The sequence below is a fragment of the Corvus hawaiiensis genome, chromosome 18, assembly GCF_020740725.1.
Source record: "Corvus hawaiiensis isolate bCorHaw1 chromosome 18, bCorHaw1.pri.cur, whole genome shotgun sequence".
In the NCBI taxonomy this organism is placed as follows: domain Eukaryota; kingdom Metazoa; phylum Chordata; class Aves; order Passeriformes; family Corvidae; genus Corvus; species Corvus hawaiiensis.
This window is the reverse complement of record NC_063230.1, coordinates 8,458,720-8,475,063: the sequence shown is the minus strand read 5'-3', so window position 1 is coordinate 8,475,063 and position 16,344 is coordinate 8,458,720. Positions and strand designations below refer to the sequence as shown.

General features: G+C 45.2%; 1 protein-coding gene across 17 annotated transcripts in view; it reads left to right on the top strand.

The window, feature by feature from the left end:
• Nucleotides 1-16,344, top strand: part of FBRSL1 (fibrosin like 1) — a 508,012-nt gene that overhangs the window by 469,378 nt on the left and 22,290 nt on the right. For all 17 annotated transcript variants that reach the window (XM_048322610.1, XM_048322613.1, XM_048322607.1 and 14 more), the window contains 2 exons: nucleotides 11,495-11,891; nucleotides 13,468-13,721. In XM_048322610.1, the coding sequence (XP_048178567.1) occupies nucleotides 11,495-11,891; nucleotides 13,468-13,721 (651 nt within the window). The remainder of the gene's footprint in view (nucleotides 1-11,494; nucleotides 11,892-13,467; nucleotides 13,722-16,344) is intronic.

Genomic DNA, 16,344 nt, shown 5'->3' with positions numbered 1-16,344 from the left:
TTGCTGAAGGGCTGAGATGAGGAGCTGCATTGTTGTACTTCTCTGTGAGCCTCTTTGGTACAGAAGCTATAAATTGCTTCTTACTGTGCTAAGATTTCCTATCAGTCGCAAATACTTACTATTTCTGAGCATTTCCTTGTGCAGAGGGCAGCACTCCTCCAGCCTGGGGGATCTGGAGTTGATGGGGAGCAGGTGGCTTTGGGTAGAGATGGAAAGGCTCAATTCTGACTTCACAGAGAACTGCTTGTAAGGAAATACAGATATAATGAGTGAATGATGTTGTCTGCTGTGCTGATGTAGAGCGGAAATTAGTTTGGACCCCACTTTCCCCTCCTAATGTGCAGGAATCTGGGAATACAGGAATTTGCCAGACTCAAGTAGCTGCTTAGTACTGGACTCTAGGCTTGTTTGTGTTTGTGCAGTTCGGAAAAACTGTGACATGGAGAGGACTTGAAGGAAAAACTCAGAGCGAATTCAGTGGGATTGTTGGTACACATGGCAAACATGTAAAAACAAGAATATAAATTATGCAGCAATTACTGTCTTGGAAAAGTATCTGCAGGCTAAGCCCACATACTTGTCTCTTTTCTTTCACCCAATACTGAAATGAAAATGTGCAGCAGTTTCAGACCAGACTATTCCTGTGATTATCTTTGCAGAAGTCTGAGCCTGTACTTGTTTGTTGCCCAAGACAGAGGTTAGATGTGGCAGTCCCTGCCCAATTCCATCTCAGAGGGTAACATGGGGGTTGTGAGAGTGGCTTTGCTGGGAAGTGGGAGAGCTCAGAGCCATGTGCTGCTGGGGCTCCTGCAAACCACAGGCAGCAAGAAAGCCAAATACCTCAGTCAGTAAGGCAGAGAATATTCTCCTGAGTGACTTCCCTCATTACAGTGAGTAGTCTCATGCATGTCAGAATCACAAGGGTTTTCCATGGCCCTGACAACCTGCTGCAGATTCCATCCAGCAGCTTTGTGGAAATTGTTGTGCTTGATGACCTTTGCAGGGCCACTGCAGTGTATGTAAAGGGACCCCAAGGAGTCAATGGGAAAAGGAGTGTAGAGCACACATTTGGGTTTGCAAGTGCTGAATGACTGTTCCAGGCTTTTTGCACATCCAGGCTGGCATCGCAGCAATCCGTGCTGCCTTGCACCCTCCAGCCTTGTAAGACTTTTTTCCACAGCCATAAACTCTCACGCAAGAAGAGATTCAAGGGTACCTTTTCATTAATAGGGTGTGATTCCATTGCAATGCACAGCACAGTGTTCCTCTGTTAGGTCTTACTAGATGCCAGATCATACATTATCCTCCAACATATCCAGCACTAAAATATTTCCAAAATTTCTACTGCCCATTGAAGAATTCACACTTCATCAAAGGAGGAAGCTGGAAGGAGCTTTGCAGCTGCACTTCCCACACTGAGATCATGCTGAAGGTGTTTTCCTTCTGCAGTGTAGTGAAGTGTTCTTTTCTTTGCCTTACTGCATACCAAACCACTCTTTCTTGTTTAGAAGGAAAAACCAATCATCCCTCACGCTTTTCTTCTCAAGCATTCTGCAAAGCCATCCTTCATATGCTGTTGCATTCTCAAAGTGTGGCTCCTATTGCACCAGGTGGGACAGAAAAGATTTTTCTGACCATGCAACACCTTCCACTGTGGGGAGTGGAAACACAGTCACAAAAAATCAAGGATTGAGAACTGAAGTGAAGGAAAGCTCCTCTGTTCTAGAGCTTTTGTTAGCAGTCGTTAATAAGTGTGATTCACGTGCAAGACAGTCCAGTTTTCTTGATAGGGTGTGTTTAAAGGAAGAGTGAATTTTTTCAGTCTTAAAAAGCAAAAGGCCATCTGTGACTTCCTGATGCTGTTTTCAAAGGTTTTTTGCCTGTGCTGTGCTGTCAGTAGCTGTATTTATTCATTGCTCACTCTGTGAATTAAAATGTTGAGGCAGCTCCTGACATGCTTCTTCCAGCGCATCCTTTTGGAGTGAGTATTTGGTTGCCATAGGGACCAAATCCAAAGGGCACACACCATTCAAGTAAATGTTCCCCGATTAACAACTTGCAGCTTGTCCCTTAAATATTTTAATTATCCATGATGCAACTGGAAATGTTGTTGAATATATTCAGACTGTTAGTTTCAATATCTCAATTTTTTAAGATGCAATTGCAGCAGCTCAGGAGCTAGACTTTGACCATGCAAACAGGAGTGAGGCCTTACTGCTTTTGAGCTTGCAGGAAAATTCTTCCAGTTTCTCTTCATCTTGACCCTACACTGTCAACCAAGTTAATGAAAAGAGGTGCTACTGCACAAGTGCTAGCAGAATGGAGGCAATTCGGTAACAGCTCAACATGTTGGTTTAGGGTAGTAATATGCTGCTGCTAAATGCAGGGAAGGGATCTGCCTGGAAGGTGCCTCCTTATGCCTGGGAATGAAGAGGGAGGGCAGTGGGAGACAGCAGGGTATGAGGAGCTGCTGGTTGGAAAGCAGTGGCCCCACTTGACAAGCACTCAACCTCAAGTGTTGTTTTCACAAATTATGAGCGTATTAGCACTAATGTGACAGCAGCTACTGAGCTGTGAGGGCTGGACATAACAAATAAACAAGATGGGATTTTGCTAATTTGTGCACGGTCAGTCACTCCTCTTGGTTCCTGCGTAGCAGAGACTCTGTCCCCTTGCAGCACAACTTTGCATTCTCACAGCTCCAGCCATAACATCAGGTACAGACCTCAGTCACGTTACTGAGACTGTTTCTGAACAGATCTGTTTGCCACCCTTTAGGGAGGAAGAAAACTGTTGTTTGGGCTCTTTCTGCCTCTGCTGCAGTCGGGAATAGATAATCTCCCAGCCTTCCTTTGGTAAAAGCTGCCTGTGTGCCTGGTGGGAAGCCATGGTAAGACCCCAGCAGTAACACTGCCCCTCTACCTGCTGCTTTTCTGGTGTTGCCTGGTCTGATGCCATGTTTCCATGACAGCAGCAAGGGGAAGCAGCAGGAATGTGACACCCATGGTAGGCAGGAGCCAGTGGCCGTAGGCTGAAGAGTAAAGTATGAACTCGTCTTGATTAGCTCTGTGGTGTGGGTCCATCACCACTTAATTGGCTGCCAATAGCTCCCCTAATGAAGGATGATGGATGGGGCTCCAGGGCTGTGGGAAGGGGCCAGCCTGTCAGAAGCAAGAATGCTCAGAAAAACATCTCTCACCTGGAAAGGACGGAGAGCCAAGAGCTTGAGCGCAGACAGTTCTTCTTTCATAGCATCAGGACAAGCATCAGTTGTCTTCCAAGGCAGAGGGGGGGATTTCTGTGACCCTGCATACGTTTGGCTGGTTAGGGCAATCATCTGTTCCCAGCAGAGATGATCTGGTGTTTCAGAATGTTCTTTCTTGCCTTTCTCTGGTTTTGGTTAGCAAGTGTGCTTTCTCAGCCAGACGTTGACTTAACTTCTCCAGGCTGGAAGATCCAAAAGGTCATTCATGCTCCTCCGGAAAAGTCTCACTTTCTGATTTTACTTTAAATCATTCTTTGGGAGTTTGGAGCTCTCTGATGTCATTTTAAAAAAAAAAAAATCAAAACCTTCATAAAACTGTGCAGATGAAACAAAATTGTTGTCTTAGCCCACACAGGGTATTATGCAGCCTGGCAGATCCCTTCCTTGTAGCAATAAGAAAAGGATTTGGCATTTAACCTCTTGAAATTAAACCAGAGTGTGAACTTCAATAGTTCAATCTTATCAGGGCTTTGCTAGAATAACAAATTGTGAAAAAATGTAATCATGTCTCCAATGTGACCTTGGCAGATCTGCCTCTGTGATGTGAGAGATTAGGTAACTCTAAGCAGATGTCTGTTTATTTTGAAAATAATAGTTATAAAATCTTTCTTTTCCCAGTTTGTTTGCACTGCCTGTGAAGGATATGACAGAGAGAATTGTGGTCTGCATGGAACTCTGTGTAACAAGCTGCTCTATTATGCTGAGCAGTAATTGCTCTTGGAGGTTTGAGTTATTGATCTATTGGTGGGGGTTCAATTTCAGTGTAAAGACCTGTGTTCATGATTTAATTGGAGTGATTAATAACTCACTCGCAGGCTAGATGGGAATCGATATGGATTTGAAACAGCAAAAGTAGTACATTTTCTCTGGTAATGTAGTAGTTGATGGTTTATTATTTGCCCTTGTTTGCCTAATTAAAATCAAAAGATTCCTTGGTTTATAACAGTTCTGTCTGTTTAAAAGCTTACAGCTGGAGTTGAGGATGTGTGCTTGCTTGCTTTCATATTGGGGGAGTGTCTTTCTAAATAACTTATTTACCTTGTTGTTTATCTGTCAGATTAGATGTACAATAGGCCATCACACATTAAAAAAACAGAACAAGGCAAACACACCTTTCGTATCTAACTGCAAGAAGCTTTTAGTAATGATTTCTGGCCAGAGAAGTAGCGTGGCTTCTACGTCACTGGTTTGTAGGCATTCAGCATCTGCTTAGGAGTAGTGCTGAAGAGATTCAACCCATTTGATTCACCATTATAGCCCTAGATTAAAAAGCCTGTATGAAACTTTCAATCTCATTACAACGCCAGCATCCACAGTAGGTGCTTTAGCTGCAAATCCACTTCCAGCTTTGCATTGAGACATTGCTAGAAGCAGCATTGCTAGGAAAATGCAGTGTGACTTACTTTGGGGGGACTTGAATGGTGATCCTTCTTCTTTATGCTGTGGCCCCAATCCTTGTGTTTGGCACCCATTTTCATTCAGCTCCTGCAGCTTTGGTGTGTCATCATGCATGCTTACAGCTAACATGCCTCGATAGAGCATGGAAAGCTCTCAAATCTCTAGGAATAAAACATCCCATTAAAGAACCATAAAGCAGCAAATAGGCATCAAGTCCATAGATCTTAATGCTGTTGCTCCTCAGTTTCTGCAGGAGGGGGTGAAACCTCTCTGTGCTTCAAACTTTCTCAGCAAAGGCTCTTATCTACAGAGCTGGCTGAGGAAAACATTGTGTAGTGCATTTGAATCTTTTTGCTTTGTGGAGTTGAGTAAGCTTTCTGGTGGACAGCAGATCCCTATGTTCAAATTAATACTAGTGATGGCAGACCTTTTCTTATTGATTAACATTCACAAACATCTTGGTATATACATGAGCCACAGACCAAAAACACTAGTCTGGATGGAGGTGTTTTAATTTTAAATAGGTACTTCTTTAAGAAATCTTTCCTACCGGTCCTGGAAGAATCAAAGTAAATGTAAGTTTGCCATGCATGAGTTTCTGACTGGGGGAGAAACTTTAATCATACTGAGAGTGGGAGATGCAAAGCCCTCGAGGTGGTCGGAGTAACCTGAAGCCCTTGGGCTGCATCAGCATTGCTGGGGTGGTGGTGACCGACACGTGGCCAGAGCCGGCTCTGGGGAGTGCCCACAGGATGTGTCCATGCGAGTGCAGGAGAGAGGAACTCTCTGCTCAGGTGTGCTCCTAACATGGAAATCGTGGAGCATGTCAGCCCTTCATTCTTGGGAGTTGCTGGCTCTCTGATAAAAATGAGAGCTGCTTTCCGTGTCGTGACACATGAAAATGACTCGAAAATATTGCACTTTTAAACTTGGGCACTTCGGGAGGGAGGGTGGGGGAAGACACCCTTGGAAGTTAATTCTGAGGACCAAGCTGACAGCTTTTTGCCACTGTTGCTTTCTTCTAGGTTGAAAAGCTGAAGGCTTGTTACAGCCCCAGCATACAGCAATCTAGCAGGTTAAATGACTTGGGCAACACAGTTTATTAAAACTGGCAAGTGCTCGCTCCAGTTCTCTTCCTGATAGTCAGGGCTGCCTGGGAGAGTAATTGATAGTGGCAGCTGTTCGGAGGGTGTTTCAGATTGCGGCGGGGCGATGTGACTTGACAGACAGCTCTGTACAAATGAACTGAGTGATAGGGGACGAATCCAGACTGGGCTGGGAAGCCCCTTCCCACTCGGGCTTGGGAATGGGCTGTGGGAGCAGCGCCGGGAACAAAGGCCGGCTCCACGGCCGCGCTCGGCAGTGCGGGTTCAGAGCCGGGCTCCAGGGTTTGTGCTCACACTCAGTTTACTTTTCTCTGTGGGAAAACACTGTAATTTTTTGTGGAAAATCCGCCAGGAGCCCGTGATATTCAGAGGAGCCCATGGCACAGGAGAACATTGTTTTCACACAACCTCATGCGTAGTTCTGCTGTCGTGATGGAAACTTGGCCTTTGCTTCTCAGTAATGTTAAAAATCGTTATGTTGCTCACCATGGACCCTTCCAGACAGTAGTTTTATGTGCAAGTCTCATGTCTTTATATCTTATCTTGAGCTGATTTGCATTAAAATAGGTGGAGGAACTCTGTGCCCCCTTTGTTGGGGAGCTTCTGTGCTGTAGCTCTGCTTGCCTTACCTTTGCAAACAGCCTAATTGCTTAAAGTGTTAAGTAGTGCTACCCTCCTAAAATGCAATGAAAAAGCCATTTATATAAAAGCAAAAGCCATCTAGGGATAAAGAATTAGCACTTAAATATTGATTTTCACTTGTAAGCACTCTACCAGTGTCAGTGTTATCACTGTCAATGCAAAATGCTTTATTCTCTCTTCTGCTTATGATATGTTGCATATCCACAATACATTATGCAGAAGCCTAAAAGTTCAATTTAAATTAATTTTTTTTTTTAAAACCAACACAGAATGTTCACTGACATTCATTTAGTTATTTCTGTTGTAAAGTCCTGCTCTTCTTTAGTTGTTCCCCTGGCTGATGCTTCAAAACTCTTCTCTGGGACTCATCAACTCCCTCTGAAATTCTCAGCTTCTTGCCATGTGTAATTCCTGTAGTGGTGCTTTTGTAGCGTTTCTTGCTGGAATATGGAGCAGGGTTCACCATAGCCAGTCTGGCCTGCGTCTGTTTTCAAGGATATGTACAGGGCGGATAGATGGGCTACAGATGGTGGTTGTTGTGTTTCTTGGGAAATTGCCATTGGTAAAGATGTCATTGATGGATGTAGGAGAGGAATTTCTTTCTCACATCACCCCATCACCCTTGCTGTTTGAATGCAACAAGGGAGACTGCAGAGGGAGGCTGCAGAAAGACGTCTGAATGACTCCACTTTCCTTTTTTTCAAGAGACAAAGGAAAGGCGTGCAAGCAAGATTAGATTATTTCCAATCACGTTGTACGTGTGTTGACAGTCCCCTTTCAGCAGCAACCAGCAGCTTGCAAAGAGCAAGAGGCAGGGCTGGAACTGCTGTTGCCCTAAGTACTGTTTGTATAACACAGTAACTGCTTATTGGAGTTCTCAAAGCAGCCTTTACATGTTTAATCCCTTGCACTTGAGCTACTCTTAATCAGCTTGAAAGCAAATTCCTGTAACAGAAAGGTTTAATTTGTGTCTGGGACTTTCCGTATTGTGCTTAGCCTGCAATGCCGTGTAGTTACATGCTGGCAAGCATGTCACCCTGCGCAGCCTTGGGGATGGGCAGTGCACGGTTATTCCAGTCATGGATTCAGAATTCAGGCAACTTCCAGATGGGGTCTTGGCTGATGGTCTCTCAGGTTCGGGTAACTCCTCCTGAAGAATGCTTTATACAGTAATTTAAGCTGTAGTTGCCTTTGGGGTTTCCCTTAAACTTCACCTCTGGTTTCTGCAGATTTACGGAGCAGTAGCTAAAGCTCGCTGTGCTTTTAAAAATTGTTACTTTTTTTCTTTACCAGTTGAAGTTGGAATTGGATGTAGCCCAAGATGTAGGGAGGTTAACATTTTGCAACACTCCAAATGAACAAATTAGTCAATCAGGGAGGCAAGAATTACTAATCCAAGGTTGTTGGAGGTTTTTTTCTTGTTAGAGTAGATTCAGCCTTTTCTTCCCTGTCTCTCTCACTCAGTCATCATTCATCCCCATGAGATCAAGACATGTTTCACTGTGTGTTCATTTAAGAAAACCTCTCAATGGAAGAAGTCCAAGGTGTTTGGTTAGAAAATAAACAAAAGTTGGCATACTCAAAAGGGGTAGCGCTCTGCACGGTGGAGAGTGGCAGATGTGATCCAGCCTTCCTGTAGCATGGCTGGAACATGAATCATTACAAATGTCAGATTTCCTGTGAAGGGACAAGCTGAACTGACATGCGTTCAGGTTTAATTAAGGTTGAATTATTGGAGCTGACTGTCAAGTCTTAGGCAAATTGGCTCAGCCTGTTATCATTAAGCATGAAAATTACTCTAGGACTTGGTAAAAATAAACACATTTTTGCCTCTAGAACGTTGTGGTGTGGTCGGGTGGGTCTGTGTTTTTGTTGGGTCAGTTGTGCTCAGCTCCGTGGGTCCATCTGCTCAGGAGGGCAGGATTAGGAGCCCAAGAACAGAAATTTCTGAAAGGATCTCAATGCAACCTGATCCAGCTTGCACAAAAGGGAATATTTACTTGGTTTCCTTGGGATATTTCCATATGTGAGCAGCAGTCAGCCTGGTCAGAGCTTGGGCACACAACAGTGTAGTTCCCTTCGGAGCGATATTCAAGCATCCTGCAGAGAAACTACGGAGTTTGAGATCCTGATGAGAATGGGCAACATCTCTCATTAAAATCATTAAAATTAACTTTCTGAGGGATTTCAGGAAAGATAGCTCAGAGACCTCCATGTGTGCATTGCAGTCATCAGGAGGAGAAACAGCAAAGTCACCAAACACCAGGATTCTCCCATTCCTGTGTGGTGGCTGAGAAGGCTTGGGGACTCTGCTCTCTCACTTTTTTCCCCTCTGGCCCATGAATTCACATCATATCTTTCCCTTCTCAGTGCTTCTGCTTTTGTGCAACACGGCTGCAAAAGGAGAGAAGATGCACTCTTGCCTGTAGCTTTTCTGGCAAGGAGGAAAACTGGCATGTGGGTATTTTCATTGTTGTCAAGAACGAAACACAAAAATATTGCAGTACTGCATCCTGGGAGATGGAAGTTGGCATCAGGAACTAGTCATGTACCCCTAGTACTAACAAACACAACCAGGCTTGGCTGGTCAATTCAGTCAGCAAGGGAGCCTGAGCTTTTGCCTTGAGAAAATTGCAGATGAGAACTAATGCTGAAACCACGGGGAATCAGCAGTTGCACATAAAACTGGTCAAACAGCTGCTTTTAATGTGGGACTTTATTGATTTGTTTTGGATCTAATTGACTTTTTACTCAACTAACTTTTGTGGTGCCAGTGTGTTTTGAATATACACCATTAGTCTACATTGCCTATAATTACACAATATGAAGTTTAACTCTGTAGGAGGAGGCCTGTTGGATGTAAAGAGCTAATGGGCTCTGAGGAAACCTATGCTCAGGAATGAAACCCAATTGCTTTTAATGGGTAGCTCCTGAAAAATAGTGGAATCTACAGCTGTGAACACACTTGCTCCAAAATGCCGTGTGGGGAGCCCTGGCTTGACTAGGCAATGACAATTTTTCAATCGTTAGTAATAAAATCTGAGGAAAGTTTACAAACATAGGTGGCGTTATAAAAAATAATGGTATGCAAGAGCACTGAGAATTTAACTTTAAAAATAAATTCTAAATAGCATTGGAACCAAGTCTAGCTACATCTCACAACCAGTTTACCTGGGATGCATGAATTCGTATTTGAAAAAGAAATTCACTGAAATGAGAGTTAGCCTTATATTTATTGTAGAGAATAATTTAGGATCTCCAGACATTGTGTCAGACCTGTAAAGATATATAAGGTGCTGGAAAGTACAGTGTTGATAGTACTTGCTGCCAGCCAAAACACTGGTGTTTGGAAAGGCTTCTGTTCCTGTTACTTGTGGGTTTGAGGCCCCAAGACCTCAAGACATTTTCAGCTGATAAATATAGTTCATATGTTTCCATTCGTCCTCTTCTCACATTCTGAATTTATACATATGCAGTGATGAGCTGATTGATTGATGGATGAAGGAAATGGTGCATTGGTGAGAGTGCAAGCAGAGCCAGAAGCAGTGTGGGAAGCTGCCTTTTATCTCAAGGAAGGAGATGCCTTCACCACGTAGGCATTCTGGGTACAGAACATGAGCTGGTGTGCTGCAGGCTCTGATTCATCGCTGTCCTCCTCCCGTCCAATGCCAGCATGGTGGCACTCAGGCTGTGGAAGTGACAGTGGGGACTCTGGCCTCGCATGGGCTGGTTCACAAACGCCTGGCCAGAGCATCTGCACGTCCAGAATTAGCTCATGGTGTGTGTTGTGTGTTATTTCCACACCCTCCTACATCAGGAACTGGCTCAGTCCTTTGATGAGACGGGAGAATTTCAAAGGTGGAATTTGTTTGTGAGGGTGTTGGGAGCATGTTAATGAGTGTAGGTAGCATCTCTTGCGTGTCTGCAAGGCAGCAAAATGCAGGCAGCCCCCGGCACGTGTTGGTGGGTAACAAAAGCATGTCTCCTAAAAGTCAGAGGTGCTGTGTGTGCACGGGGGGGGGTGTGAGTGTGAAACACACCAACAATGTTAGGTCCTGTAGCCCATGAAGAGCTTTTCTTGTAATTGTGGGTATGCGTGCACTCAAGGATACACAGATTAGGGCGAAAAGGGAGTTACAGTGGGAGTTGAATTGCTTTCATGTTGGTCTTTTCAGTTGTCTTCGACCTTTTGGATACTGGTTGATCTGAAATATCTCTTCTTTCCTCCCTTTTTCCTTTCCAGCCTTTTAACTCTTTGGGATGCTTTGTTTAGCTTAATTATTATGAAAAATGGCAGAGTTTGGCACCATAGAAAGAGTAATTCCATATGGAATTCTCTCTGTAGGTGCATTTTGCAAAGTTGCAGCATTCCTGATAGTTTTGGCATGCCATGCATACAGATGTTTGCACTGTTTAGGGTAAGCAGGACTACATTTCAGTGCTCATTGAACTTCTGACTGGATTTTTCCAGCATTCTCTGTTCTTTTCTTCCACACAAGCGTGTGGCCAGCAGCATCACAGCTTCTCTGCAGAGCTGTCCCATCCTTTGCTACAGAGATCCCAGGTAGCCTCCATCCTAGAAGACACGTGGGGTTATCATTAAGGATTGATGCTTGGGTCACAGTGCATTGTAGCTGGAGTTGAGCCTAAATCTGATGTGGGTTACCTTGAATGAGCATTGAGAAAATGAAATATCTTAAAGACGAGGCATGTGTTTCATGAACGTGGAACTTACATTGAGGGGGAAATACTGTAGCAGTAACTTGAGACATGTTCACACTCCTATTGTACATAACCCTGGGCCTCTGAAGAAGTCACAAAGCTGTGTGTTCTGTGTAGTATGCATTCATTTAATGACAGCTAAGTCTCTTGCACACATGCTAAAAGTACTGTGGATTGGCCAGCCAAGGACAGCGGAAGGACAGCCGCAAACACACATCCATCTTGTAGCAGCAGTGCTCCCACGGCGCTCCCACGAGCTGAAACATGACTTGTTTTTTCCCAGGCATATGTTCTACCAAGCAGAGAAGGAAACACACACCTTTCAGTATGTGCTTTGTTCTTTTTCTCGTTGCTCCATAAGGTCCCACCTTGAATGACAAGCCAGAAGCGAAAGCAGCCAATGTCCCAAAGGTGTCTGGGCTAGAGCGGAGCCGGGAGCTGAGCACCGACGTGCCCTTCGCCCTGCCCATCCCCAGCCCCCAGCCAGTCGCTGCCGTTGTGACTTCGACTTCCTCAGCGCCCACGTCAAGTGCCAGAGCAAGCCCACTGCTGAAGAAGGAGCCAGTGATTTCAGCACCAGCACCACCCAGGCTCACGCCTCAGCCGCAGCCTCGGCCGCAGTCACAACCTCAACCTCGGCCGCAGTCGCAGCCTCAGTTAATCCCTGACCTTCGGAGCCAGCCTCCGAGTCATATCCCTCCGCCTCTCAACTACCAAGTGCATCACCAGGTGGCCCACAACGGACTCAATAATATCAGGTAGGGGGAAGGGGATGCTCACGTCATCTTCAGGCTGCTGCTGAGCTAAAGCTCGTTTCACACTGGGCAGAAATTGCTGGGAGGTAAGGCAAGCACTCGTCTGGGGTAAGATGGTCCATGCTTTGGATATTGGACTTCATGGGCTGACTACAGGCTGGATTTTCCAGCTGTGGTGGATCAGTGCATTTGAAACGTGATAAATGAGGTGATAAATGCACACCTTCTGGGAGAAAGGCACATGTTCCTTTCAGTCCGGTTTCAAGAAAAATTTTGCACGGTCTTGTCTGAGCTGGCTAGTTCTTGCCTTAGAAATTTAAGGGGGTTTGAATTTGAGCAACACCTTTGTTCCATATTCAGAAATACTTCCATTGAAGTAGGTTTGCTCACAGTTACCAGGTTTTTTGTCTCACCAGCATCAAAAGATGGATATCTGTCTTGGACTCTGAGCCTTGTGGGTCCCTTCCAACTCAGAATATCCTGTGATCTGTATTGGAAAACACTGTGTCCCTGAGACCAGGGCTCCTGTGTGGCCTGATAAATCTGCTTCAATCTGACATGTTCAGATCTTGCAGGAGGCTTAGCTCCACTGTTTAAATTGCCTCCGTCCAGTAAGGAGGGTGGGTGAAAATGTTTCTAGAGAAAAGAGTTTAGTCAGTCAACTGGAACCTGTATAGTCTTTTTGCTGGTACAGAAAACATGCCTTGCCTCCCAAGCAAGAGCTGGGCTAGTTTAAACAAGATGAGAAAACTGATTTAAAGCATAATATTTAGCTGCACAAAGGTCAGAATATGAATACAGAGAGCTGTCATTAACGTGTATTTCATAGTATCCTGCATACGTAAGCTCTGTTGTGGTTTTACCTTGTAAATGCCACCATAGTATAAATGGTGAATAATATTTCAAACTGTTCAAGATCTCCCTGAGGTTTAGCTTGCAACAAATACTCGATATTGTGGGAATTACACAACTAATAACTGCAGTGATAGTGTGTTTCAGCCCACAAAACTTAGATCACTTGCAATGGAGTAATAATAGAAGATGTAAAATACAAATTACTATGAGAAAAATGATTAACATGGTGTGGGTTTGCATGCTTGTGTGACTAAAGCTCCACAGCACATGTGCAGCAGATGCAGTGGGATCCTGGAGTCACTCGTGCTGTGCAGCTCTGCACACCCAGAGCAACAGAAAAAGGAATCGGTGTCGCTGTGTCCTCTGGTCACAAGGACCCACGTGGACACTGCACGGTCATCAGAGGCTCCATAAAGGTGCAAAATCCAGCTGCCTCTGTGGCCTTCATCAGTACTCACAGATAGCTCTGAGGATTGTAGCACCGGAGGAAATGTCCCTCCAGAGAGCCCCAGGCCCGTTCTGCCCTGTTGGAGACGTTCATTAAGATTCGTTAACTGTCTCCACTGCCATTAAGACAAGCAAAAGCATAAGCCTGGGGAGATCAATGTTCCATAGCTGTGTTGTTTCTGGTAGTATATTTCTTGCACTGTTTCAGTCCTGTATTGTAACACACTCTTTCTCTCTCTGTCTCTCTCCCCTCCCTCCCATCTCTCTCTCTCCGCAGCCGGAGCAGCAGTGCTAGCAGTGCAACAAGCATCAGCCTCCCGAAACACCTGCCCCTGTCTCCCCAGATTCCTCCGCACCATTCCTCCGGCCCAGCTCTGCCCCTCTCCATCTCTAACCTTGCTACCTCGCACTTCTCTCTCAGATCGCAGACCCAACACCAGCACCATCCGGCCATGTTCGCCACCCCACCCACGCTGCCACCTCCACCAGCGTTACCCACCAACAGCCTCGTGATACCAGGGCACCCTGCGGGTAGGTTCCCTTCTTCTGCCAGGGCTGATCAGCCGTGCATGCACTGGAGGGTGTTGAGAGATGGGCTGGCTGGTGGGCAGGTGAAATACCTTGACACAGGCCCCTCAGTGTGTGCTGGAACTGTGACAGTGCTCATGAAACCTGGACGTGCTTTACCAGATGAGAGATTGTAGACACAGCACTGTAGCTTCCTATAGGAAGTCTTCAAAACAAATGCTTCAAAAAGATAGAAGTCCTGTTCAGGGCATGAGTTGTCCAGTGTGGCATTCTACAGTCATCAGGCATTTTTTAGATTAACAGAGAAGTGATGCACAGTTTGCTATTCTCCCCTTCTCTCTCCCCTCTCCAAAGAAAGCTGCTGCTGTTAGAACTGATGAGAAAATACTATTTCTAGAATTATTCTAAGCGGGCACTTGAATCTCACTGAATCCCTTGCCTGATCCTTCGACCAGCAGCACATCCTGCTGGCAGAGCAGGATCCTCTGCCTGCAGCAGCACAACTGCTCTGTGCCCATGGCTCCGTGGCCTTTCAGTCTGAGTCAGAGACAACTCAGCTGACAAGCTCTGCTGTTCAACTCTCACTATCTTTGCATCCTTTTAAAAAGTTTCCTTTGTTCACCCTGGCCCCCATTCTATTGTCACTTCTGCCCTAAATGCCCTGTTTACAGCTTATCCATTAGCCTACAGCTGTCCCTGGAAGAGACCCTGGCAGCTGGAGACTTCCCAGCAACTTTCACTTGCTGGGGCCTCCTTTTGATCTGGCATTTGACTCCACGACTAACTCAGCAGGGATTAAACAGGACAAGCATTTTGCAAAAAACTCACTCTCTGTTTCCTATGAAGTCAGTTAAAGGAATAAGGAAATGGCAGATTTGCTGTGGAAAAATCTGATGGTCTTCCATCCCCTTTTTTGCTTCCAGGAGCTAAATAATGTCTCATTATTTATAACTGCTTCTTTAAGTGAAAAAAAAAGTACGAATTGGTCCAAAGTGAGCTCTGAGAATGATGATAGACAAAAGTGCTGTGGGTTCCCAGCCAGAGACAGGACCACATAGGCCAAAGCTGGCGGCTGTCACAGGCCCTGGCACCATCTAGAATTTCAACCACATGGCTGGGAAGATGTTGGCAGCACTGTGGGAGACCTATTCATTGCTTCCCCTGTTTAAGGCAAAGGACTACTGTGATGGAGACTTTGAAAGCCTTGCGAAAGGAAATAGCAAAGCGCTCACTAAAAGCATGATATTGCAGTCACTGAAAGCAAGTATGTTTTCACCATTAACTTCAGGAGGTGCAAGATCAAGTGACCTATTCACATTCAGCAGCTTGCCAGGAAAACAGTAACAGTCTTGCTCCTACTAAAAGGATTTCTCCTGCAATTTAAGTAGGAGAAGCCTAAGTTAGTGGAGGGAAAGGTCCGGGCGTCTAACCCTGCAGACAGTGAAATGCCTCTTGTCTGCACTATATGAAATGCCTGCAAAGTGGCACATCATAAAATCAATACAGAGTGCTGCAGAGCCAGGAGCTTCTGTTGTCATTCACATAAAACTTCCTTAAAAGCAAACAATATTGCTGAGCAGCCCTGAAGAGCGAGACAAGAATGCGTTTCTGGTGGCATTTCTTTGTTTTGAAACCTAAAGCTAATACAAGTAACTTAGGAGCAACCCTTGCTGGGCTTCTGCCCTCGGTTTAAGGGCTACCCTGATGTAGGATACACAAAGGAAACGGTGGTCTGTGTCTCTTCTCTCCTGAACATGAGGGCACCATGAGCAGCAGTGCTGTTTTGTGCCATGCCCAGCTCATGTGTGCACGCAGGCCGGTGTTGCCAGGTCCCAAGGGCTGCCCAGGCACTCTGCTCCTGGTTGTGTTATTGTGTGACCAGACCTGACATCACTGGCAGGTTCTTGTACCAGTTCTGATCCAGACCTTGCTCAGAGCCCCTCACAGACCTGGGTTATTCCTTGGCAATTCCATCTTTACTATGAAGCAGCCACTCCTCCGAGTGCCACACAGCTTCTCCAAACATCTCCAGGCCTTTTCTTTTCCTGACAGAGGCCAAAGTTGTGGTAGAGGGCTATGGGCTGGAGCCAGCTGCAAATCTATCAGTCTGACTTCCAGTCTCTTAAAGAAATTGGATATCAGAGCACTTACAACTGCCAACTTGCTTTTATCTCTCCCTCCAGAAAAGTGGATTATCTTGATGCTAACAGAAGGATTCAGTTTCTTTAAGTCATGCCAGATTTCAAAGCGTAAACACACACACACATGAAATCATGCTCATATTCTCTAAAGAGGTTAGGTTTTGGACCTAAGTGCTTTCAGCCTATAGTTTTTTTCTTACTTGCTCAATCCAAGGAGAACACATTAGAGACTTTTGCTCCAGTGCCTTAGGCTTCAGTATCACAAATGTATACTTTCTGCTTTTGTATTAATTATATAGACTGTAGCAGTATACAGTACCTACTCTTAGCAGTACATTTAGTACTGAAAAGCAAATGACTTAGGCACCCCACATTTGCTTTCAAATGTGACTTTCAATAGGGTGTAGGCTTCTAAGTGGTAGTAAAGACCTTGAAGTTCCCCATCAGAGTGCCTGTTTTCAAAGATCTTACAATGTCACTTCAGA